This window comes from Plectrocnemia conspersa, unplaced genomic scaffold (assembly GCF_051122295.1).
Source record: "Plectrocnemia conspersa isolate PC_06_02 unplaced genomic scaffold, ASM5112229v1 ptg000009l, whole genome shotgun sequence".
Taxonomy (NCBI): domain Eukaryota; kingdom Metazoa; phylum Arthropoda; class Insecta; order Trichoptera; family Polycentropodidae; genus Plectrocnemia; species Plectrocnemia conspersa.
In genome coordinates, this window is record NW_028277173.1 from 26,031,324 (window position 1) to 26,055,566 (window position 24,243).

The window sequence follows — 24,243 nt, forward strand, 5'->3', positions numbered from 1 at the left end:
TATGTATGAAGCTGTAAATACAGTCATTAACAAATTTGACCTGAACTAGAGATCAATATGTTACGTATGCACAGATGGAGGATTTTTGAATAATTACATCCATTAAAACAGCACGCTAGACAAAAGTTATAAACCTCTAAATTGTGGAAAAAGGCATTGAAATGTGCTTTAGAAATAAGCGTCGGCTATTGTTTGATTTTAAATGGTCTGCAGTAATTTGCCAATGTCATCCAACTTCTTAAGTACCTGCGGAGTATTACTAATGTAAGTCACGTTCATGACTTATATTTTTTTATTTGTTTTCATTAATTTAATTTTTTCTTTACACCAATTTTTGGCGTCCAGGGCAAATGCCAGGCTTTCCTGCCCCCTTTCCTAGATCTGGACCTGGCGCAAAGAGATCACTGTATTTTTCACATATGATGCTCGCTGACTACCCCACACGGTGGGAAATGCCGTGATGATATGTTTGTGTGGATGGATATTTTGATATTTTGGCTCGCGATTCAGAAGAAAAATGATGATCCGGCCCAGACAAAAAGGATTACCTATGCCTGGTTTATAATATCCTAACAATCTTATATCAGTAGTAATACAAGTTTATAATTAATAAAATGTCACCGATTTACAAACGTCTCCTTTAGTTTGGTATGTCTGAATACCTACTTCTAGGTTCTAGGCTATGCATTGGGATAAAGTATGTAATGTTAAAATGAAAGATTTACGGTAAGAGAAAAATATGTGTTTTAACAGTCACTATAAAGTAACCCAATTTTGTGTAAACAGAACATAGAGATAAATGCGATCATATTTTACATTAGCTCTCGGTTGTTTTATTTGTTATACCTATATTAAAAAACTATAAATTCATTACGCTTTGGACTTATGTGTATGTATGTGAAATGTGAGTAGATATGATGTGCAAACCCCAAGTCAAAGCAGATTTCTAATAAATAAATATGAATTTTGAAAAAAATATTCAGGAAATAAATAGCATTTATTTTTTTGTTGCTAAAAAATATTTTTCATTTTTATATCGTCTTTACAATATTTAAAAGACATATTTTAGTGATTTTCTCTTAAAATAATATTTTATTTTTAATTTAGCGTTAATGGGCGCTAATCATAGTGTTATGGTCACTAATGAGAAATCGCAGACGAAGAAGTCTGTCGGAAGGTGAATCGCAATTTGGGCTGGTCGAGGGCATCGGCCGCGTCGTCGTCGGCAAATGCGATCGGGACGCGCTCCCCGTCGCTGAGTCGCCGCCCGGCGCGTCGCCCCACAGCCCCTCGCACCCGGCGATGGTAACTATCCGCCTTGTTGACAAACGTCAAACGTCAAAATAAAGACAAATTTACGCATTTCATCGTAACGAATCGATCTCTCGGCAGCATACCGCCGTCGCGTCGTCGCGTACCATCGAAAAGTCCGTCTCGGACGAAAATACACTTCCGCAAATGCATTCTGAGCTTTCGCGAAGGTCATCCTAGTCATATGATCCACCCACCTTGAACTGCGATTTTTAATTTGGCCTTCAAGGACCGTTTGCGATTACGCGCAACGAATCGTACATTGGCGTTGATCGAAATGTCATTTTCTCACCAGCGGAACGAGCAATAATGGAGACCAACTTGATAAACGAACTCAAGCGGCAAACTGGCGCATCGGAAGAGCTGTGTCATGTGTTGCTCGGTGATCACGAATGGGATCTCACATCGGCTTTGGTGGCATACATGCAACTCACTGGTATTTATATATTCAAAAATATTAGTCTGTCCCGAAAATGAATGAACTGATTTTTTATTTAAATCTATATAAGACAATGGAAAGTCACACATTTTTTATTTTGTTATTCTTCACCGAAAGCTTTGTATGAAACCAGTTTTAGATCTGTTTCGTAACATCTTTGTAGAATGCGGATTGACCTTCAATCCATCTCATATTAATACTTTATCCATAAATTTTCACTCAATTACGCCCTTTGAAAACTGGTCTAATTTACAAATGCCCTAGAGGCATATTTCTTGAGTATCACAATATTTGGTAGCGTAGCGTCATTTAATGTATCAAAATATATGTACACAAACAGAAGTAGTGCAGATATTTACCAATGTGATGTTACGTTATCTAGTTATATATATATATATATATATATATATATATATATATATATATATATATATATATATATATATATATATATATATATATATATATATATATATATAAAAATCAGTTCATTTACTTTTGTGACAGACCCATAAGGATTTGAATAATAATCTTATATTTTTATCTTAGATTCCAAAGAAAAGCTAGACGACGGTGCTCGTTATAACATATCTGGTAGCTGGCGTGCGTCTCATGACAAAGCCGGCGAAGATTGCGTAGACGGAAGCAGTTCCTTTGTGCCCGCGTTCACGCAACCGGCTACTGTTAATCTTCAGGGTGCTCCTAGTTCTAAACCTATGCTGCAAAAAATGACAGCTATCGATGCAACTAATTGTATGTTAAAATATCTTTAATTATCGTCGGCTTGGTAGAAGGTTGTCCAGATAAACTATTTTTTTGTTGATATTCCTAATATAAATTATAAAAAAACAACATTATATGAAAGATCAAATATATATTTATCATTAAACTTAAAAAATGTAATTTTAAATAGTACTTTTGAAACAAAAAAATATTTATTTGCCATTTCATCAAAAAATCATATTATCATATTTCTTCTAAAATGTTTATCCATATTTTTACTAAAAAGTTAATAATTTATAATTTCGTCTTGAATTTGTTGCCTTAAATACCTGACAGACACGTGCAATATTTAACAACTGAGCTACAGTTAATAATTTGTAATTATAAATTTCTTCAAATGTTATTTGCAATGTCCATGAAAAGCTGAACAAGTCTTAGAAAGAGCCAATGTTATTTGATTAGTCTTTCTAAAACTCGTTCAGCTTTATTTGACAAGCCTTTCTAAAACTTGATTCATATTGAAACCTGTTTTCAGCACCCTTGGCGATTGTTTAATTATGTTTCCAATTTTCATAAATATATATTTTTTTGGAAAGACCGCGCCAATACAACTCCTTGTTTACGCCAATTGGTATTATTTTCATTAGAGAATAACCAACGAGGCTCGCAATATTCAGCATCAAGTATAGAAGAGTAACACAGCCGCAATCTTTCTATATTCCCATATTTCGTAATAATTTTATAAAAAAAATATGAAATCTTTTTGTAAAACATCACGAAGAAAAGTTCCTTTTAATCTGCGAGGTGCAGATAATATAATATTTTTTCTAGTTCAGGAGCCAAATTATCATTCTGTTTCTGAGTCAAAGTTACTACTTGCAACTCTAGCAATTTTATATAAAAAACCTCAAAAGTTATTATTATTTAGTTCTGACACCGTTCTTCCAAACCGACAATATCTTAATTTATTATAAATTTGTAAAAAAATATTATTGGTTTGTGTATTTTTAGCTTATAAGAAACTAGCTAGGGGAATATCACGTGCAACTGATAACGAAAATATCATTTCACAAGTGAGATCTGAATGTGCACAAGATATTTCAAACAGTTTGAATGTAACTCCCGATCAGTTTTATATCGATACTCCGGAATATACGTTCATTCTTCCCAACATCACAATATATTCAGAGAAATTTAGGTAAGTCAAATGCTTTAATAATCAACCATCATTGATTATGTTATCTAACTCATTTCTTTTAGGAAATTTCTTGAAAAAGATCTGTTAGAGAACTCGACGTTAGTATCTTTGGAGCAAAGCGGGCGACTCAATTGGTGGAATGCCACCGGTGCTGCAAAACTATGGCCGTTATCCACATGCGGGGATGGGAATTGTCTTCCACACGCCGCTTCCCTCGGTTTATGGGGCTTCCATGATAGATTGTTGACGCTGCGACGCTTATTACACAACGCTTTACTATCTGCACCTTGGAGGGAAGCTTTGCGGCGTCGATGGAGATGGGCGCAGACTAGGTAACGTTTTTATTCAAATATATGGGTTTCGTATTTTTTCCGGCTCGAAAAAAATATAAGCAAATTTTAGGCAACATTTGCAATCTGGCTTGGTGTTGAGTGGAGCAGAATGGGATTCAGAATGGGCCGCTTTAGTAGCACGAGCGGCGCCAGCCAATCACAGCTTGGAGGAAATCCACGTGTTTGCTCTAGCTCATGCGTTGCGTCGTCCTATTATTGTAATAGCTGACGTTTTATTAAGGGTATGTATCATTTATTTAATTACATTGTATTGAAATTATGCACCTTTTTACCACAAAGATAAAATAACTATTGACATGTTAAATTACGCCCTGATTTTAGCTATATAGATCAATATCAGAATTTTTATGATTATGTATTATAATTAAAACTATAAATAATAATAATAAAATAGAACAATTTAATATATTACATGAAATCATATAAATTAAAATACACATACAGGTACAATGCAAATAACATTTAAATACAATCATTATACAAAGGTTTAGACCCAATAGAGTTATATGACGCAGATGAACAAATTCTATAAGAATGTTTATAATTTTAAATATAGAGTTAGGTTTTAAATTTTATATATTTATGAAAGTCGTCATAAGACCTGTATTTTTCGTTGATTTTTCATTATAGCAAAATCTGTAATTAATCCTTCTATGTTCAATTCTTTTAACTCTTTAAATGCCAGCGACATTTTAGTGAGTCACCAGTTATTCTCTTCTCATGTCTATATCTCTTTTTTTAAATAAATATAAATTACTTGGTTTACTCAATAATAAAGCTAATACAATAATCTTTAATAATTAATATGGATGGCTTTACGACGAATTTTAGTAATTTAACAATTCCAGATGAAATGGTTAGGAATTGCTAAATCTTTTTACCGTAATATATTGATAGAAGTATCTCTGAGTCACTAATGAAATAAAATACTAGAAAATTCATCATCAAGTCATTTAAAAAGGCTTCAGAAAATATATTGGGCATGACATACAGCTATCGCCACGAAAAACTACACACATGCATAATACTACTAAAGCGACCATTATATTGCATATTTCACATTTTTTCGACAATTTTTTGTTATAAATATGTTCATTGAAGGGTTGGCTTTCTCTTAAAGCAAAAAATAAAAGATAGATTTTGTGTTAAGGACAAATTAATTTTTAACTACTGCTTAGGGCTTATTTTCGGATTAGGTCATATTTTCGGGGAAATATGGTACTACTTAATGTTGTATGCTCAAGGCCGGTCCTGCATACTTATATACATATTTTGGGAAAATACAAAAATATTAACACTTTACCGACCGGCAGTTTCACTACCAGACTTACGCTAAATACCGGCACTTTTTCGCAAATCTTCGCGAATTTTACCTTTTTTATTTAAATTTATGTATCTTTTGGTTCTCAACATGTGGTTCGCCGGAAATTAAAATTAATTATTACATTTCCTTATTATTAGATTTTTAAAATGATTATCTTGATTTTAAAATTATAAAAATGAATAACCTAGAAATTTAAATAAAAATAATTTAAATTGAGTCAACCAGCAGCTCTCAAACTTTTTCAAATTTGTAGAAAAATTTTTCAAGCACACTTTTCTTTCGTATTGTGATATTTTGTGCAAATGATTATCTACAAAAGTGGAAATGACATTTTTACTGATACGAGTTTACTGATATGTAAATCATTTGCAATCAAATATTCACTTACCGTTGTAATTCGCTCCATCAAATTGGTTCTTTCTTTGAACGCGGTTCTTTCTTCTTCGAGACACATACACAGATATTGTACATTGTTTTTCACGTGTAAATCACTTTTCACAATAACTAGTTATATAATGAAAGTTTAAAGTGTCAGATGAATAAATTGGAAATCGATGCACTTGGAGATTTACAATACACATATAACGAACGTTAATTTTTTATTTATTTTTAAATGACACTAATAGTTCAAATGATATGAGGAGAAACATTTTCCAACATGTAAAGCCACAATCTTTGCACATATAAATAGTTTATTTTCTTATTTTCCGAGAGACACAAACTTTGCACCTTCTTTTAACATGTTTATTGTTATGTGCTATTTTGACCAATTGGTGTTATTTTAGACTGCCTGAAAGTCTGAAGTGAAGAAATAGTACTGTTTCTGGATATCGAAGGTGTATCAGATGACATAAATTCAGCTTCCATTTCTGAACCTCCCACTGTTTATGCTGATTCTATGTCCTATATCCAAAAGTTTGCGATGCTCATCAAATAGTCATAAAATTTATTTTTAGTATTTAAATTTACACTTTTATAGGCAGTAAATGCATTGAAAAGAGCCCAGTTGAAGTTAAGGCAACCTTTTTCGTCCACTATTTTGTTTTTCGATGTATAGAATAATATGAGAGGTACTGATCAGCCAGGTCTACTTCTTTCATGTATTTATTATAATATACTATAAGTCCAGTTTTTCTATCCTTTTTTCCAGTATTTACTATTTCCGAGTTATGTATTACTGTTTTCATATCGTTTATATTTGGTTTCAAATATTCGTAATTTTGCATTTTTCAGATATTCTGGTAAACCCCGATTCTTCCTTATGTTAGTTACCACAGATTCTATTTTTTTCAAATATAATTTTTTTGGTATTTCAACACTGTTATAAAAATTGTCCATATAAAGATGATACCATTTGTATTCATTGTCTGATGTTAAATGTGATATTGAATCTTGTAACGAAATTCCAGGTCCTCAATATATTTTAAATTTCGATTTGTATCCTGACACTAATTCACATACCATTATGGTATCTATTCGTTTCTTCTGCAATAACGGGGAACAAATCATCTACAATAAAGTTTTGTGTCTTGTAAAGTGTCTTCTAAATATTTTTCTTGTTCATCTTCCTCATTGCTTATGAGCTACATAGCACGTGGACGATTTCTTTCATGAACAGATGACTCTGAATCACTATCACTATAATTTTCATTGTGACTTGGAATATCTATATATATTTAGCACTATATTAAATAACATACACTGTAATTATTTTCACGTAGATTCTACACTCGTATGTAACTAAATAACTATGTTTTATAAACAGTCCGTAATATTTTTCGAATATTCACTCGAGCACACGAAAACCAGATGCGCTTAACACGATAGTATAACTAAAACTGAATTCTTATCCATAAGTTTTTATGTGTATCGTGCTAATAATTCAAAAATAATAACTCGAAAAAATTCCCACTTTCTAAAAAAATGTTTCACTGAGATTCGGTATTTCCAGTAAACTAGTAATATCTGACGGGAGATAATATTTACTCACAAAAAACATGTTGGAATTTCCTTATAAAAGGATAGAAAAAAAAAGCAATAGAATCTTACTAATCTGACAATCTTGAGATTCTCAGTAATCCAATACTATCTAATGGGTAATGATATGATAAATTTTTAGTGTCTTGTACTTTTTATATATGAACATCGAATTTTTTATTTTATGTAATTTGACTTAATTTCTAAATAAACCCATTTACCTAATAAATTATTTTTAAATAAACATATTTAAGTTTGTGTACAAAATATCATATTTTTTCTTTGTTTACACTGTCCAAAAAAAAAGTGTGCTGGAAAAAGTTTTTAAAAATTTGAAAAAGTTTGAGAACCTCTCGTTAACTCAATTTAAATTATTTTTATTTAAATTCCTACATTACTTGTTTTTATAATTTTAAAATCATCAATCAATTTTAAAATCTAATAATAAGGAAATGTATTAATTATTTTTTATTTCCGGCGAACCACATGTTGTGAACCACTTATTAATGACTTGAATTGATGCATTGATACATTTATAACATGTCTAGAAAAAATCATTAAAATATTCGAACCGCATCAAAAGATACATAAGTTTGTCTGGTAGTCAAACTGCCGGATGAAGAAGATACCGGAAGAAATACAAAATATATTTATAAAACCTTCGCATTTGTCTAAATATAATTTTTTAAAAAAATTTTCAAAATAAAATGAAAATTCATACATTTATTTAGTCATCTCTTAAAAAAAATCAAATAAAACACTAAACATTATTTTTAATTTGACATGGAAACGATCACATACACAGGACGCCAATTGGCGTCTGCGGTGTTTAACTTTCGGCACACTCAGGACGCCAATTGGCGTGAGCGGTAGGTAAAGTGTTAATATTTCATGTAAAATAGGACAAACAAATATATTAATTTTAAAACGTGTTGTTTGTACAAAATTCAGTTTATTTATTAAATATTTACATATACCTATAATAAAAAATAAAAAATAATCCTTTTATCTGTTTAAATACTATACAATTAAACAAAAATTGCCTCGTACATGTTCGCCCCCCCCCCCCCTCCTCGCCAGGACGCAAATTTGGACTGCCACTTGGCGAAAAGCAAGTGTAGTTGTATGCGTGCGTACGAACGGCTCGGCGTCGGTGCTGCCCCCAAGTGTCGATCGAGTGCAACTACAAACGTCAGAATTTACAATTATATTTAGTCGGTCTTCTCGTCTTCAATTCTAAACAGGGGCGGCAGCTCCTTGCTCCGATTGATCTCCTTCATTTCTTACAGGATATGTGGGATCCAGTCCAACACGTGGTACCAAAATAATGTACGGCATTCAAAATGACTACTAAATAAATGCACATACGTAATACAAAAATACGTCAAAATTAAAATAATTAAGAAACTTCACTTATTTAGTGGCAACGATTAAACGAACGTACCATAATGTATTCCAAAGACTCCATTTAAAATGTCACGACTCCGACTCCACAGCTCTGGTTTATGGTGTACATACATGAACAATTCATTCGTTATAAATTTATTCAATGAATTTTAAGAATGTTCCTTACAAATATTTTTTTCAATATTTACATTGTAATCCATATTTATAGTTCAGTTTCTGGCAAATGTAGCATATCCTTATTTTTTTGCTACATGTACTTACCGCTAATGATTGTAAAGATGATTGAACAAATGAATTGATCAAATATAAGGATAGTGTAAAACAAATGAAAGAATTGTTCAGTTTTAATTTTTTTTTATTTTATCCGCTGATTCTACAATAATTATCAGAAAGCATCAGCAAAGAAAACTGATAATGACAGGACATAAAAAAACAAAATAAAAAAAGTGCATACATATGTACATACATTAATGTGTTGCTCCATGTGACTTTCCATTAGGTTTATTATTTTTAATATTAAAACTTAAATTATGCAACCGCTTTAAACGTTTTATTTTTAATTTATTTGAAAGTGCTGGGCGACCGGAAGGTACAACCGAGTTGCCCCTAGTTATACCTATCCTTCGCCTACTAATGGCCGTTGGTTGAACTTTAATTTTGGCACCAGAATTACGTTTAATTCTATTTTTATGATCAGTAGTTACTTTTTTAAACACACCTTTAAAACCGTCCTCAAGTTTTTTGGCCAAATCAGGATAAAATACTTCCTTCATTAATGCAAAACAATTATTTTTAAGATCTAAAAAAAAATCGCCAAATTTTTCTTTCATGTCTACATTTAAGTTGTTATCAATTGAAATTATTTCTTTCTCTTCATTTAATTTAAAATCCCCATCAACAATGGATATGTCACATGGAGCAATATTAACGCTACTGCTGCTGCAACTAACTGAAACTTTAGAGTCACAAATATCAGGCAGTGGTATAAAAAATTCAATTGGTGGATTCTTTTCACCAAAAGCTAAATATGCAATTTCGTGCTTTGCCTGAGCAGTTAAAGGAGGTGAATTGGGAATCGAGGTATCATGATATTTGTATACCACTGCCTGATGTTTACAAAACTTACCGAACTTACCGTCCCCACATGAACAAATACCAATTTTGGCATCTATAAAATAAAATTGGCTTCGATCCGAACTGGGGACTTTATAAACGCCATCCCTTTCAAGAATGATATCCTCCGGTTGTATGTTAGCTGCTGCAAGTTTTTTTATTAGTAAATTCCTACCTTTGCTGCACCGACCGTTGGATACATCTCTCAAGCGCCGAGTATAGTATGTATCGAGCTCCGACACCACAAAATCCACCAAAGCTATTGGGTTATACGCCTTGGTACGTTGCAGGACGATATCTTTGAAAAGACGTACACTGACTTCACTATAATTATTGGTATGATGTCCGTGTGTCTTTTCGTCACGCCAGGCTAACGCCCAGCATTCGCGTCGATCCCAATAACCTAATAATGTAATTAAAAATAAGATTAACGAAGCATTTTTAAGTAAACATTTTTGAATACCTGCAATATGCTGTACCCATCTATCATATATTTTTGATACAATATTATTCGACAGATACTCATATGCCTTATGTGCTTCCTCTTGGGTTGGAGCTATTAGTATGTCGTGAAACATTGTATACAAAGGTTTACGGTGACCTTTTATAATCTCATGTTTGGCATCCCACAACCATCGCCAGATGGCTTGACAAATATGAAATCTAAGTCATCAAAGTAATGAAAACATATTAGCTATATTTTTGGAAAATTTTAGGAAATTATACAATTTTGGTAATTCATACCGGCACAAAAGTCTTTTAGATTCTGGCCATACGCTTTTAATAGCTCCTCGTTCAGCATTGGAGTCGTCAGTCATGACAATTTGTGGCGTGATACCTACAACAGAATTAAACAACTGAAATCCAGCCTGATATTCAGATTGTGTTTGCCCTTTTGTAATCAGAACGCCTAGAGGAATAGCTCCAATGCTACATGCCGTTAAAATAAAAGTAATTGAATGGCCTTCCGCATCGCAAGAGGAAGTGCTGTCTATGAACACAATATCGTTAGTCAAAGGCAGAGAATGAGCTCTTTTCATCATTGGCGTTACAATAACAAGAGCAAACGGTGATTGATTATATTTAATGAAATGTCCTGTTTCTTCATATAGTGGTATCTTCTCTTTTAAAATCTGTAATTAATAAATACATAGTAATTGATAGAAACATTGCGAACATATTAATTTTCAATATAAATTACCTGGAGACAGTCGTTACGTGGACCCAAAGTAGAATCTCTCCATTTTTGCCATAAATATACAATAGTATGCATTTTTGGGTTATTTGATGCATCTGCCATTTCAATGCAACAATTATCGTATTCTAAAAGCAGTCGAGCTTCGTGATGTCTCATAGCCTCGCCAACTTTTAATCCTATGTCAAAATAAGCATAAAATTTATTTTTGATCTCTTCAGATGGAGGCAAACAGGATAACGTCTCTGCGTTTATTATAGGGTGACTATGGTTTCCGATAAATTGTATTATTGTTTGATATCCGTCCTTAAAATTAAAACAGAATTCATATAAAATATGTACATATGTATAAATATGAATTATATATCAAAAGGAAAAAAACATATTGAAATTACCTTCAGATATTTATCATTCCTCATTGTGCTATAAGTAACCTTCTTGACAAGAACGTCCAGTTCAGCTTTGCAAAACAAATTTTTTGATTTGCCATGCTTTCTTTTCGAAGGGTCAAGTTTCCAGACTTGGGAATGATGACATACTTTCCTAATGCTACAATAATTGTCTATATAACAACTGTTATTTATATTATATTATTAGTTTAATTCGAGTACTTACTGTGAAATATATCTTGTGGGGTTTTTTATCATACTCTTACAATTCCAACTTGTTCTGGATAACGCACTGTATTATTTTATCCAGTGCTCCGCTTCCTCGTTCGTCTTTATATTACATCGAAAAGTTTTAGCGTCAACCTCGACGTAGTTAAAAGACTTGGGAAAATTTTCCATCGTGGTAGTTGTTTATTGAGCAACCCCCGCGTTGTAAATGACGCCCACGCGTAAACGACCGTTACAAACAAACGACACTACACTCGATCGACACTTGGGGGCAGCACCGACGCCGAGCCGTTCGTACGCACGCATACAACTACACTTGCTTTTCGCCAAGTGGCAGTCCAAATTTGCCGCCAGGACAGCCCTGTCTATGCCTGATTCATACTGCCATCTGTCAGCCACTCTTCAAACACTGCTGCCAATTTACAAATTTTTCTTTACTATATTTAAAAACGAAAACTTGCTTTAAAAAAATCATGAAGGGATTTTACATATGACTAATTATTGAATATTTGTGGAAAAACTGTATAGTGTTATTATTACATAATAATATATGTTATATTTAACAGGATTTAAACGGTGAAGCTATGGCTCCTATACCATTCGGAGGCGTTTATCTACCATTGGAGTGTTCACCGGACGAATGTCATAAGTCTCCGCTATTGCTAGCTTATGATATGGGTCACTTTTCCGCACTTGTAGTGATGGAGAGCGACACATCGGGCAAATCCAGTCCCTCTTTACCTCCCGTTATACCGCTCTGCGATTCCGATGGATGTTTGCTGCCGATACAATTTTCGGTCGATCCTGGGGAGAATTTTGAATGGAACGATGAAAACGATCAAAAGCTTATCAATAGATTGGTTTTGCCAGAGAAAGATCAAATCAGTCTGCTGTGCGATTATCTCGAAGTAGTGTATCTGTCGCCGTCCTCTAGTCCTGGACAAGAAGAGCCGGATATAATCGACGTGTCCGAAGAAGATATCACTAATCGGTTTACGGAGGTGTTGAATTTAAACAATGACTTCGGAGATCAGTCAGAGCATGGGATATTCGATAACAAAAGTAAAGCTGCTAAGCAAATCCAATCGGTCGCTAAGCAATTCGGCAGCATTGGTAAATCGATGAGTAACAAGTTGAAGAAAAACTTAGGTTCCATAACGAAAACGGGCAATAAATACAATAATTTATCAAAGAAACATTCGTCGAACAACGCTCTCTATTCGCCGACGAGACATAAAGTTTTGTGTTGCCAATTGAAAGCTAAACGTCACTCGTTGCAAGATCAGATGGTAAAGAATTATTTAGAATGCGCCGAGAATAGATTCTTAAATTCTGAGCAAATAAAAGAAATACAGGATATAGAACGGAAGCATTTTGAATTTCTGAGATTGAAGGAGCAAGCGATGTTGGAAGGTCCATTGAAATGTATTAACGTTGGATGTGAACAGTACGGTACGGCCTTAACGAGTTATATGTGTCCCGATTGCTTCCAAAAGCAGAAGCATCACGAATTATCCGAAGTTCAAAATGCGGCAAAGATGAGGAACAATCATTATTATAACAACGTGCCTTATTATAACACGGGCAAGTCAAAGTTTTACATCGAGGCCGACGGAGAGACGCACGATACGATCAGACGTATGCCGACAAATCCTGATCAAACTCTATACTTGGGCAAGTCGACGTTTTACAACGACACTATGAACGCCAAGCCTTCGAATAATTTGGACGATCAGAACTGGAAGTATACGACGAGCGACGATTTGAGGGATGACGGTTATTCGAACAAGAAGGACAAACCGAAGAGGAACACTTTGCCGGCTAAAGTGCACACGACGGTCAGCGAATACAAAACCGGCTGGGACTGCAACAAAGATTGTCTTCCGAGGAACGGCAACGCCAACGGCGGCTTGTATGATGAGCCGCAGCATTGCAAGACGCCGTTTTGTATGTATTACGGCAGCCCCTTGTCCAACAACTTGTGCTCCAAATGCTGCTTGATGGCCAATTCCAATCCAATAATCAATCAGCAGAAGCTATAAATTGTAACGATGATGAGGAACTCCCGTTTTTACTTCAATACAATAGCTCAATAGTCCGATTCAATAGTAAAGTCAAATTTGTGCAGTCAAATCGTTTAAATGTGAGATATTGTATTTTGGCTAATATATTATTAAATTATATACAAATATATTTATTTATACAGCGTTAGGCTTTTATATATCTAAATATATATATAAATACATATATTAGTATTATTCTTATAACTACTTAAGATTTGATTGCATAAACTTGTATATGAGCAGACATTAGGGAAGATTATTATCATCCAATATCAATAGGGGTATATAAACCACCCCATCCCGGACCGACGAGGGTAATACAATAAATCAAATGTTTAAATGGGGTTCCACTATTAAATAATGTACATATTTGTCTATTTTATAATACGAATTTTTGATGTATAAAAAACATATCTTCGATTTGATACCAACAATGGAGGATTTGACTTTCGCAAGCTGCACTTTTCAGTATTAATTGTATATTATCGGCTCTAAGTTTGATCAAAAAATACTGGAATATATGTTTATAAATATATATACAATATATACGACTCCAGAGTTTACTTATGTTAATTTCGTTAGTATTATTTTAAAAATTACTTTATTAGTATTATTTTATTTTTGTTATGTTTTTACTACTTTTGCACTTGATAAATAATTCTAGTCACCCAAAGCGAAAGTGTATATTGTTTGTTTTTGCTTATTTTTCAATAACAATAGTATTAGGAGCTTATATTTTTAGACGCCTTATACATTAAACTATTAAAGAGTATTCATACAAAAAAAGAATTATTTAGTAATCTCATACATATAGTATATCTTATAAATGCATAGTGTTATTTAATTATTATTTTAAAAATTAACTTTGATATTATTTTGTTGATTTAATTTTAGTACGCACTTTTAATTTGTTGTTTTAGTGTTATATACCCAAAAGTTTCCATTATTATTTAATAAAAAAAGTGTACTTAGAGGTCTGAAACTTGAATGTATAATACTTCCCATGTGACTTAAAGCGATAATTCCAGCGCCTCACACTGCTGGTTTATTTATGGTAATAAAAAGTCACAACGTTGATTTAAAACATGAGTTACCATTTTATTGCTCTCATTTTAATTTTTAAAAGTCTCAATCTATTATGTTATCCAACAAGAAATAAAACTTATTATACACGCGGGAGATTTGTATTCTGGAAACCTTTGGGTAACCCATCGTATACTTTACATAACCACCGGTTTTTTCTATTATACTTAAACCATTGCGAAAGCTCTCTTTAAACTTTTTTTAAAGCTATAAATACGATATTTTTATATATACGAAATATTACATTATAAATATTGCTTCTTGAATTAGAGTCTACGAATGTTGAATTTTTTTGGCTGTTGCATTATAGATTAAATATAATTATTTGCAAAATTTTAAGCATTATTACGCATGTTATATTAACAAATCAGTAACAAATTAATGATACTCATATTTATGATATATAATATTAAAAAAAATTGGCGTTATAATATACATATATATTTTTATTTAAAAAAAACTAGACTGCGATATTTTCCAGTATATCGACAATACTGCGGCGAAATTTTGGATTTTTAGTGCCAAATTTTCAAATGAATGAATTATATTGTCAGTACGTTCAATTTGGCGGTGAAGCGCAATATTTACGTGTCATTTTTTAACGTCGGCGTTGTCATCTTCGATTTGGGCGGTCGTTAAATTAAACGACTCAAATTATTTTCGTATATGTCGCATGAAAATAATTATTAACGTTATTCATATCTCATATATATATATTTATATTATATAATATATTTGTGTACTTAATTATATGTAAAAATATATACGAATATATTCTATCGAGAGGCATTATTAATGTATCGAGTCAAAATGAAAATTTATAATACTTATGTGCCTTTCTTAGCATGTTAGATGTCAAACGTCACATATTTTTGTAAACTCTGATGATGAAATCCTATCCTTTGTAATCCTTAATCGATATTTATTATATACATATAAACGTTGATATTAAAAGATATATATTCACCGCATTATTCGTTCTTATTTCTCCATTATATCTATACTGCAATCCTATAGCACATCTTCCATTTTAGAAGAGATTCTGGTCATATCCCAATAATCTAAAATAACTTAATAAAACCAGCATGCAGACAGAATCATTTTGCAGACCGACTTCGAGGGCGTATGCAGCAACGTTCATCTTCAAAGATTTACCGACGACGACGCACGTGTTCGTGAGACGTGACGCAGCGCGGGGACCTCTCAGTTCCCCCTACGACGGCCCGTATGAGGTCATTCAACGGCGACCCAAATGGATGATTGTAAACGTGCGAGGAAGCCACACGACAATCTCCATCAACCGTTTAAAACCGGCATATATACAAACGCCAGACCACACCCATACAAAACCAGACGCCCAAGCGTCCACGCCAAACAGCGTCAACTGGCAGCCAGCTATACTCGCGCCAGCGAGCTCTCCATCAACGCAACACCGCGCCTCCATCGGCGCCACATCCTGTAGGGCTGCGCCCCCGCAGCACCGCGCCCCCACCGGAACCACATCCTGTAGGGCTGCGCCCCCGCAGCTCCACGCTCTCACCGGCGCCGCATCCTGTAGGGCTGCGCTCCCGCAGCGCCGCGCCTACGCAGTGCTACGCCAACTATGAACGTGAGTGAGTGTCATGAGTGTTTAACATTATAGCAAACTTAGCCACTCCGACAATAGTATTGATATAATGCTTGTACTGCAAGACCCCAAACGCAATATGAGTTGAAGGTCCTGTTTTGTGCATGCTAAAAATTCGCAGGAGGTTTTTTCGGAATGTTTTGTGTCTCGACTAAATTTATAAAGAAATATTAAATAATTTTCAAATGACAATAAAAATGCTTCTTTATGTATCACATTTTGTTATGTGAATAACATTTACAGCTTCTCGAAATAATTTTCTTTATCTTCTCTACAAGTGCTATGAAATACAAAAATGCAAGATTATACAATTGCTATGTCTTTATTTTGACGCACTTCTGATCAGAAATATGGTCACCATATCTAATAATAGACGATGACGACGTTTTAATAAAAATAATTGTTAGTGATTTATGATGTTATGGCAAAAACACCTCGTACGCCCAGGTTGTCGTTCGACAGTCGTAGCAACTGGTCTTTGGAGCTGTGATTCCACTTGAAGGTGTTTATTGTAGGTCATCGAACGGCAGGTTGTATAAATTAACGCTTTTGAAGATATACGTTGAATTTCACTGGTCCTTCGAAGCTCCGTTTGAATGGTCTTCCTAAGAGGGTCATGGTTACACGTAAACATGAAGAATGCCAAATTATCATGAAGGGGAGAAGTTTCACACTTGGATATTTAAACCGAACATACCTACCTACCTATTCCAATAATTACGATTGTGAATTTTAAAAATAATAATAATTTCTTTAAATTTACAGCCATGAATGAAAAAAATAATATCCCGGTCGTATGACAAATTGGTTTTGATAGATTCGTGCTTATCTGTTAATGAATCAATTTAATGATCAAAGTAAAAGACTCTGTTTATTATTTGACCATGGTTTTTAGGCAATTTTGATAGTTTTTGCAAACATGTCAATAATAGACTTTATTATAACACACTTTCATCGACATTGCTTAGACCAAAATCTTGCTTAGGCCAAAAACGTCATCTGTCGTGCGTTGGTTTTATGTTGATACGATGCCATTTTCGCGTTTAATTAAAACGGGTATGAATCTAATAATCAATCATGTTATTTACGACGTGAAATATGATGATTGATTTATTTATTTGTAGAGCCACATACTGAAAATGAAAATGAAACATCTGAATCATTGAGTAACATAGTTAAGGTAAACTAAATTACAACTTCAATAATATGAATAGAGCTTTTTATGTGAACGTTTGGTTTTTAGCAAGAAGATGAAAAGACCGAACGTGAACAAATAGACGATCAGATTGATATAGGTTAGTCTTAAATTATCTCAATATAAAATTTATATTCTTGATCAATATTTATTTTAGATACACACGATGTTAAGTATTTACTTAGCACGGACGCAACAAGTGTGAATAATCCATCTCTTAATTTGACAAATATTACTCAAAATCAAGACATTAGTGTTAAAATTAGCCCTTTTTTGGCACTAGCGAGTAAAGGTTTTGATATGTGCACAGATTTATCCAATGTAAGTAAAATAAACAAGGTTGAAAAGAGTTATTTTCAATGCGAGAAATGTGATGTACGGCTTAATACCAAGAATGATATAAATCAGCATATGATTGTTCATGGTGACCCTTATGACTTTCACTGTGATATTTGCGGAAAAGCGTTTAAAACTAAACGAAATCTTTCCAAGCACCATAGAAATGTTCATTGTAAATCTAGCACAGTATACAATACATACGACATTAAATGTGAATCATGCGGAAAAGTGTTCAAAGACAAAGTAAAACTTAGAAATCATTTAAATATGCATAAATATTCTTACGATTTTGAATGCGATAAATGTGGCAAATTTTTTAAAGATAAAGTAGCCGTTGTAAGTCATATGCGCATTCACTCCGAGTTTACTGGTTATAAATGCGATAAATGTGATAAAACGATTAAAACTAAATCATATATTACACGTCATATGCTTCTGCATAGTGATAATTATAACTTTGAATGTAATAAGTGCGGAAAAGCATTTAAAACTAGCCGCAATCTTTTTGTTCATAACAAAATCATCCACTGTGAATCTATCAAATATAAATGTGAAAATTGCGAAAAGAAATTTAAAACTAAACAACATTATCAAAGACATATGGCTGTTCATAGTAATGCTCATTACTTTGTATGCAACCAGTGTGGCAAAGGTTTCAAGAACAAAACTCAAATCATATGTCACATGATTTTTCACAAAAATTCTTACGATATGAAATGCGAGAAGTGTGGGAAAATATTTAAACACAAAAAAAACCTCTTGGAACATATGCTTATTCACTTAAATGCTAGAAATTTCAAATGCGAACAATGTGATAAAACGTTTAATTTCAGAAGTCTATTGAAACGTCATATGAGTGTTCATAGCGACGTTTATGGTTTTGAATGTTCCAAGTGTGGAAAAGCATTTAAATCTCACCGCAACTTAATCGTTCATAAGAAAAACTGTAAATATAGCGAATTTGATTGTGAAAATAAAATACAAAGTTCATAGAGACTTACAATTTTGAACGTGATATGTGTGGAAAACACTTCACACACTAAAATAATATTATTTATCCTATGCTTTTGCAGAAATATATTTGATGAAAAACATTGAAAGACAATTAATAACTTTTCTAAAAAAGTATTTCAAAATATAATGATAATAAAAGATCCACATTAATTATAAGAACAAGTGACTTTATGGGTAATTGGCACTTTAGAGTTTTGTATAAAGAAATGTTTGGCGATACCTGAGCAGACCAAAAAGAAGATTTGCGTTTTATAATGATTTGCCAAACTTAACTCTTTTTTCGAAAGAAGAAAATTTAGCGACTTTTCAGTGTTCAGAATAGAATAAAAATATATTCAAGAAACAATTGCGATAAACGACTAACATCACTCGATGATTTCAATCGAAGATCATATGATTTCGAATATTATATATTTTAATGAAAAAGTGACAAAAGTTTTGGCAAGGAAAGAATAGAAATATGGATTTTATTTTAGTTATATATGTATATATATAAATGTATGTAAATATTATTAAACCAAATAAAGTTGAACTTCTGCTATTATTTATTCTTGTAGCACCCTTACTTAAGATTGCAGTCTTTATCCACACAAACTATATGAGAATTCACTTCTAGAATAATTCCATATTTGTATATCATTTAAAATACCAGTGCTTGAAAGTACTTCTCAACAAGTAAAAGTATAATAGTTTAATGACTTATTAGCTAAATTATCCCACAAAAGTCAATAGATCTTCAGCGAACGTGTTTCGGAAAACCACTGCACTATGAAGAATTTCAAAAAACGCCTGAGCTTTAATCTGATTTAGGAATATAAATAAACGAAAATGTCCACTTTAATCAATATTCTGTTCTAAAACAATGTATTACTAAAATATAAGATGACCAAACAAAACGGATAAAAACTTTTTTCTTTATTGTCGATGTAGAAAAATATAAAAATGGATTGTTTAAATTGTATAGCTATTTATTCGCATTGCCTGCGCATAAAGCAAACATAAAAAGAGATTTTTATAATTAAAGCACAATAGACTCAAAAATATCAATAGAAAAAAGTATATTTATATTAAATAATTATAGTTACCCGGTTGTGATTTTTTTATAATTTAATAAAAAAAAACAAAGAAATTATGTAAAATAGAAAAGGTTCATTAAAATATATTTGATTCCTGAAATATGCTATTTTATTATAAAATGTGAAAATATCTTCCCGCCGAAAATGTCCCGTATTCACATTTCCTAAATTTTACCATACACCAAAATCATTTTTGGATGTATTTTTTTTAATTGGTAAAGTAAAATAGGAGTGGTGATAAATCAAAGTCGGCAAAGTATGTATCGCGTGTAGGGATACGCGTGTTGGTAAGTTCTTATGTCTGAATCCAAAACACGTGTGATTGTATGTACACTTTATTTGAGTTCGGCGTGGCCCGACCGTTTCGTAACGACGATCGGAGCCGACTGGCTGTCAAAATGGGACATTCCCGAACGCTGTGAGACAGCGTTCGCGAACGCATACAACATGCGAAACGGGCGTCAACAGTATATTTTAAATATCGGTTAAGTTCAGCTCTTACAAACATACGCACGAGACGTATCGAGTGACGCTTAATAAAAACCGTTTGCTTGGATTAGGTAAAACGTATTAATTTGTGCTTACACGTAAAAAGTTATGCCTTTTTTTTTTTTTTTACTAGTTTTCTACCATTACTTTCACACCCTGTAACTGAACAGCCCATAATATTTAATACACAAACAAATTTAAAAAATAATAATATGGAGATCCGCCGCACACTTCGTGACAACGCCGTCTGACGTCAGTGATCAGAGTTACAACTTGGACGTAGTTTGTTTTTTACCGTAAACGCCACTTCTTTATATTCTCTGTTCTGTGGTTTCTTAGCGTGGCGTCAATATAATTAACAAGTACCTATTTTTTATTTGGTCAATAAAAGTACATACATATATAAAGATTGTACAAATAGTATTAAAAGCTATTAAAAAAATCCTAAATATAATTAAATATCTGCGACGAGGACGGTTATATTTAGTGCTTAGGCCAAAAATGTCATCACTGTTGTGATCAAGTGAGCCGAATTAATATTCACTTACACTATGCCATTTTCACACTATAGTTATTTGGGTATGAACTTTTAATAAATGTTTTTACACTAGTGATAATAAATTTAATTATTTGCACAACTTTCAGAACCAGTGGTCGAAAGTAAAGATGAATCTTATTCGCCTATGAACATCGAATATATAATCAAGGTAATTAAAATTGATTTGAGGATCGTCATTTAAGACTATAGAATATTCTGTTTTCTAGCAAGAAAATGTGAAGATAGAATATGAAAGCAGTGATGAAAATGAAGTGGACAATTTGACGAAAATAGGTTAAGAACATATTTATGCATACATATCGTCGACTTGGAAGCTTGTCATAATTCATGATTGATAGATTTTCACTAAAAGCATTTCACAATTAGTATAATAATAAAATATCTACATCTTGACTGAGATAAATAATAGTAAGGTGACCAGACACCTCAAAATGTTTGTCGTTTGTCCTTTGTCCTCCTTGAACAAAAATATGGAGACATTTATTTTTTAGCTCACATTATATCTGAATGAACGACCTGTTTTTAAGCTCTTTTAAGATTCATAAATGAACAAAAATTTCCGAGATGACTTTTTTTTAGTATCCTTTGATATTTTCAAATACTAGTCATCTTAATAATAGGTATAATCACTTCCATCAGTTTTATAAATTGACAAGCATTTTAAGTTACATTGAGGACTTAGTATTATACTACAACCCTCTCCATTTTCACCCATATATTTGATATTCTTGCTCATTTAATTATAAATTTATGATATTTTGGGTATTTATCATGGCTGTGCAGTCGGAGTTGTAAAAAATCGACCGACTCCGACTCCATTTTAACCCTTTCCATGTCGACCAATAATTTTTTAATTGTTCTCTGTGTGCCATGCGTTTTAAGTCAGTAATATGAAGTAAACAAAAGTTATTATGCACTTAATCAAATACAACAGCCGACCATAGACACATACAATGGCGCGGCACTAATCCTGAGAATATTTTTTATTTATTTTCATGTAAATAACAACAAAGAAGAACAAAAAATAATTTTAATCTTTTATGATTGCTTAACGAAGTGTCCGACCTTGCGAAAAAGTGAGAGTCAGAGTCGTGAAAAATTTTCAACGACTTCACAGCCCTGGTATTTATCAAAAAAATATGAGAAAATTAAAATAAATATTTTTTTATGAAATAAAAACATTTAAACTACAAGTTTTTGCAAACCTTTTTATATGTTCATACAATCAGCTTTGACAAATTATGAACAGGTTTATTTCAATCGATTAAGCTGCATATCTGCCCCCATAAAAATCAATTCAAATGAGTATGTTGTTCGCTGGTTTTGTAATCCTTCTTTGTGAATAAATTATGTGCATTTGAATAAGTACGATTTTATTGTTAGGTAGTGAAAAACGCTTTAAGAAATTCGTGCTCTGCTTATGTTTTCAGAACTGTGCTGATTTTAAATATTGTTTATTTCTATTGTTACATATAATTTTGTTAAAAATTACTATCTTGTGTAATGACCGTCTTCTTCCATACCGACGATAATGTATACGTATGATATTTTTTCGTAATATATTAATTATTAATGATGATGTTTTCAGAAGCACACCGTGTAAAAGACGTAGACAATATTAATGGCTTGGTACATCCTGATACGAATACAGATTTGTCTAATCCTATACACAATGCATTAGAAACTGAATCGTTTACCACAAACTATAACATCAATTCTAATGACTATGAATTCCAAAATCTTGAAAAATCAATTACAGTCAAACCTTCAAATTTTCAACACTTGATTATAAATAGAGATTCTTTTAGCTTTAGTTGTGAGAAATGTGGGAAAAAATTTAAAACCAAACATAACTTGAAACTACATATGAGTGTTCATAGTGAATCTTATGACTTTACATGTATCATCTGCGCAAAGGCGTATAAATCTAGATATTCCCTTACAAGTCATATGTATGCGCATAATACTACTATTGATTATGAATGTGACGTGTGCGGCAGATCGTTCAAAGCTAGACAACTTCTTATAAATCACTTAATTGTTCATAAAGATTCTTTAGACTATAAATGCGATAAGTGTGAAAAAGCGTTCAAAGTCAAGAGGAAACTATTCCGTCACATGAAAATTCACACAGTTTCTCGTGACTTTGAATGTGAAAAGTGTGGTAAATCTTTCAAAACCAAAAGCTATTTATCTGAACATATGCATCTTCATTCAGAATCTGTAGAATATGAATGCAACAAGTGTGATAAAAAATACAAATTAAAAAAATCGTTTTTACGCCATTTAAGTGTACATACTGATATTTTAGCTTTTGAATGCGACGAGTGTGGAAAAGCGTTTAAAACTAAATCTTGCCTAACACATCATAATAGAAACGTTCACAGTCGTTTGACAGATTTTGTCTGTGATATGTGTGGTAAATCATTTAAGACCATATGTCACTTGAAACGACATACAGCCGTTCATAGCGATTCTCATGAATATACATGTGAGCAATGTTCCAAAGCATATAAAAGCAAATACTCCCTTATAGATCACATTATGCACTATCATAACATTTGCTATGACTTTAAATGTTTAGTGTGTAATAAAGCGTTCAAAACCAAACGTAGTCTTTGCGTGCATAAGAGAAATGTTCACCTTACCTCCCATGTGCATGAATGCAAGTGTGGAAAAGTGTACAAAAATAAAAAATCCCTCCATCGTCATAGGAATACTCATAAAGATCATTAATAAGTTGTGTATGTATTTTAAATGATTTTACAATACGGAAAAAAATATGTAGTCATCAAATGTTAACATTTACATCTTTTATCACATTTTTTATTTTCTATACATACATATGTTATAGAATAATTAATAATATTAAATGTAAAATAAAATATTTAAAACAATACAACAATTATTTTATTTAGAGATTTTTTATCCTTCAGCTATTATTTGCCCAGTGGGTCAATAGGTTCTCGATAATTGATTAAAATGCATCGATAATTTTTCTTCGATCCTGTCTCTAAGTAAAATTTTTACAGCTATAAAAACGTTTCTGCCGAAACAATTAATATGGGTTTATATGTATATCAGACTTTTTTTCATTGGTAAAACTTTCTATATAGTGTGACGAAGATATGTAATAATACA

The 24,243-nt window shown here is 32.4% G+C and overlaps 3 protein-coding genes and 1 long non-coding RNA gene across 5 annotated transcripts; 3 read left to right on the forward strand and 1 right to left on the reverse strand.

The window, feature by feature from the left end:
* Positions 1-1,125: 1,125 nt before the first annotated feature.
* Positions 1,126-14,506, forward strand: LOC148232444 (OTU domain-containing protein 7A-like). The gene is made up of 7 exons (XM_088191455.1): positions 1,126-1,305; positions 1,607-1,747; positions 2,300-2,503; positions 3,485-3,671; positions 3,734-4,003; positions 4,074-4,245; positions 12,224-14,506. The coding sequence occupies exons 2-7, from the start codon at positions 1,621-1,623 to the stop codon at positions 13,697-13,699; spliced, it is 2,436 nt and encodes an 811-aa protein (XP_088047581.1). The 5' UTR covers positions 1,126-1,305; positions 1,607-1,620; the 3' UTR covers positions 13,700-14,506.
* LOC148232445 (uncharacterized) lies at positions 9,070-11,900 on the reverse strand. Of its 2 annotated transcripts, none has more exons than XM_088191458.1 (6): positions 11,656-11,900; positions 11,436-11,500; positions 11,047-11,346; positions 10,590-10,978; positions 10,309-10,508; positions 9,070-10,248 (listed from the first exon to the last, which is right to left on the reverse strand). In XM_088191458.1, exons 2-6 carry the CDS (start codon positions 11,457-11,459, stop codon positions 9,200-9,202), a joined length of 1,962 nt encoding a protein of 653 aa, XP_088047584.1. In that variant the 5' UTR covers positions 11,460-11,500; positions 11,656-11,900; the 3' UTR covers positions 9,070-9,199. The 2 variants fall into 2 exon arrangements, with proteins under 2 accessions (XP_088047584.1, XP_088047583.1); XM_088191457.1 differs by having other exon boundaries at positions 11,436-11,589.
* Positions 14,507-17,392: 2,886 nt separating the features above from the next.
* LOC148232446 (uncharacterized) lies at positions 17,393-19,272 on the forward strand. The gene is made up of 4 exons (XR_015810606.1): positions 17,393-17,486; positions 17,555-17,610; positions 17,674-17,725; positions 17,783-19,272. It is a non-coding gene; the product is annotated as an uncharacterized LOC148232446 (long non-coding RNA).
* Positions 19,273-21,014: 1,742 nt separating this feature from the next.
* On the forward strand, positions 21,015-23,959 carry LOC148232447 (uncharacterized). The gene is made up of 4 exons (XM_088191327.1): positions 21,015-21,122; positions 21,189-21,250; positions 21,309-21,375; positions 22,691-23,959. The coding sequence occupies exons 1-4, from the start codon at positions 21,095-21,097 to the stop codon at positions 23,836-23,838; spliced, it is 1,305 nt and encodes a 434-aa protein (XP_088047453.1). The 5' UTR covers positions 21,015-21,094; the 3' UTR covers positions 23,839-23,959.
* Positions 23,960-24,243: the final 284 nt, after the last annotated feature.

Excerpts from the sequence above, each read along its gene's own strand:
- LOC148232444 (XM_088191455.1), top strand. The coding sequence starts at position 1,621 with ATGGAGACCAACTTGATAAACGAACTCAAGCGGCAAACTGGCGCATCG. Across the intron at positions 1,748-2,299 it reads GGCATACATGCAACTCACTG|ATTCCAAAGAAAAGCTAGAC; the intron begins GTATTTATATAT and ends TTTTTATCTTAG. Across the intron at positions 4,004-4,073 it reads TGGAGATGGGCGCAGACTAG|GCAACATTTGCAATCTGGCT; the intron begins GTAACGTTTTTA and ends AGCAAATTTTAG.
- LOC148232445 (XM_088191457.1), bottom strand. The coding sequence starts at position 11,687 with ATGATAAAAAACCCCACAAGATATATTTCACA. Across the intron at positions 11,347-11,435 it reads GGAATGATAAATATCTGAAG|GACGGATATCAAACAATAAT; the intron begins GTAATTTCAATA and ends TTTAATTTTAAG. Across the intron at positions 10,509-10,589 it reads TCTAAAAGACTTTTGTGCCG|ATTTCATATTTGTCAAGCCA; the intron begins GTATGAATTACC and ends TTGATGACTTAG.
- LOC148232447 (XM_088191327.1), top strand. The coding sequence starts at position 21,095 with ATGCCATTTTCACACTATAGTTATTTGG. Across the intron at positions 21,251-21,308 it reads ACATCGAATATATAATCAAG|CAAGAAAATGTGAAGATAGA; the intron begins GTAATTAAAATT and ends TCTGTTTTCTAG. Across the intron at positions 21,376-22,690 it reads GGACAATTTGACGAAAATAG|AAGCACACCGTGTAAAAGAC; the intron begins GTTAAGAACATA and ends TGATGTTTTCAG.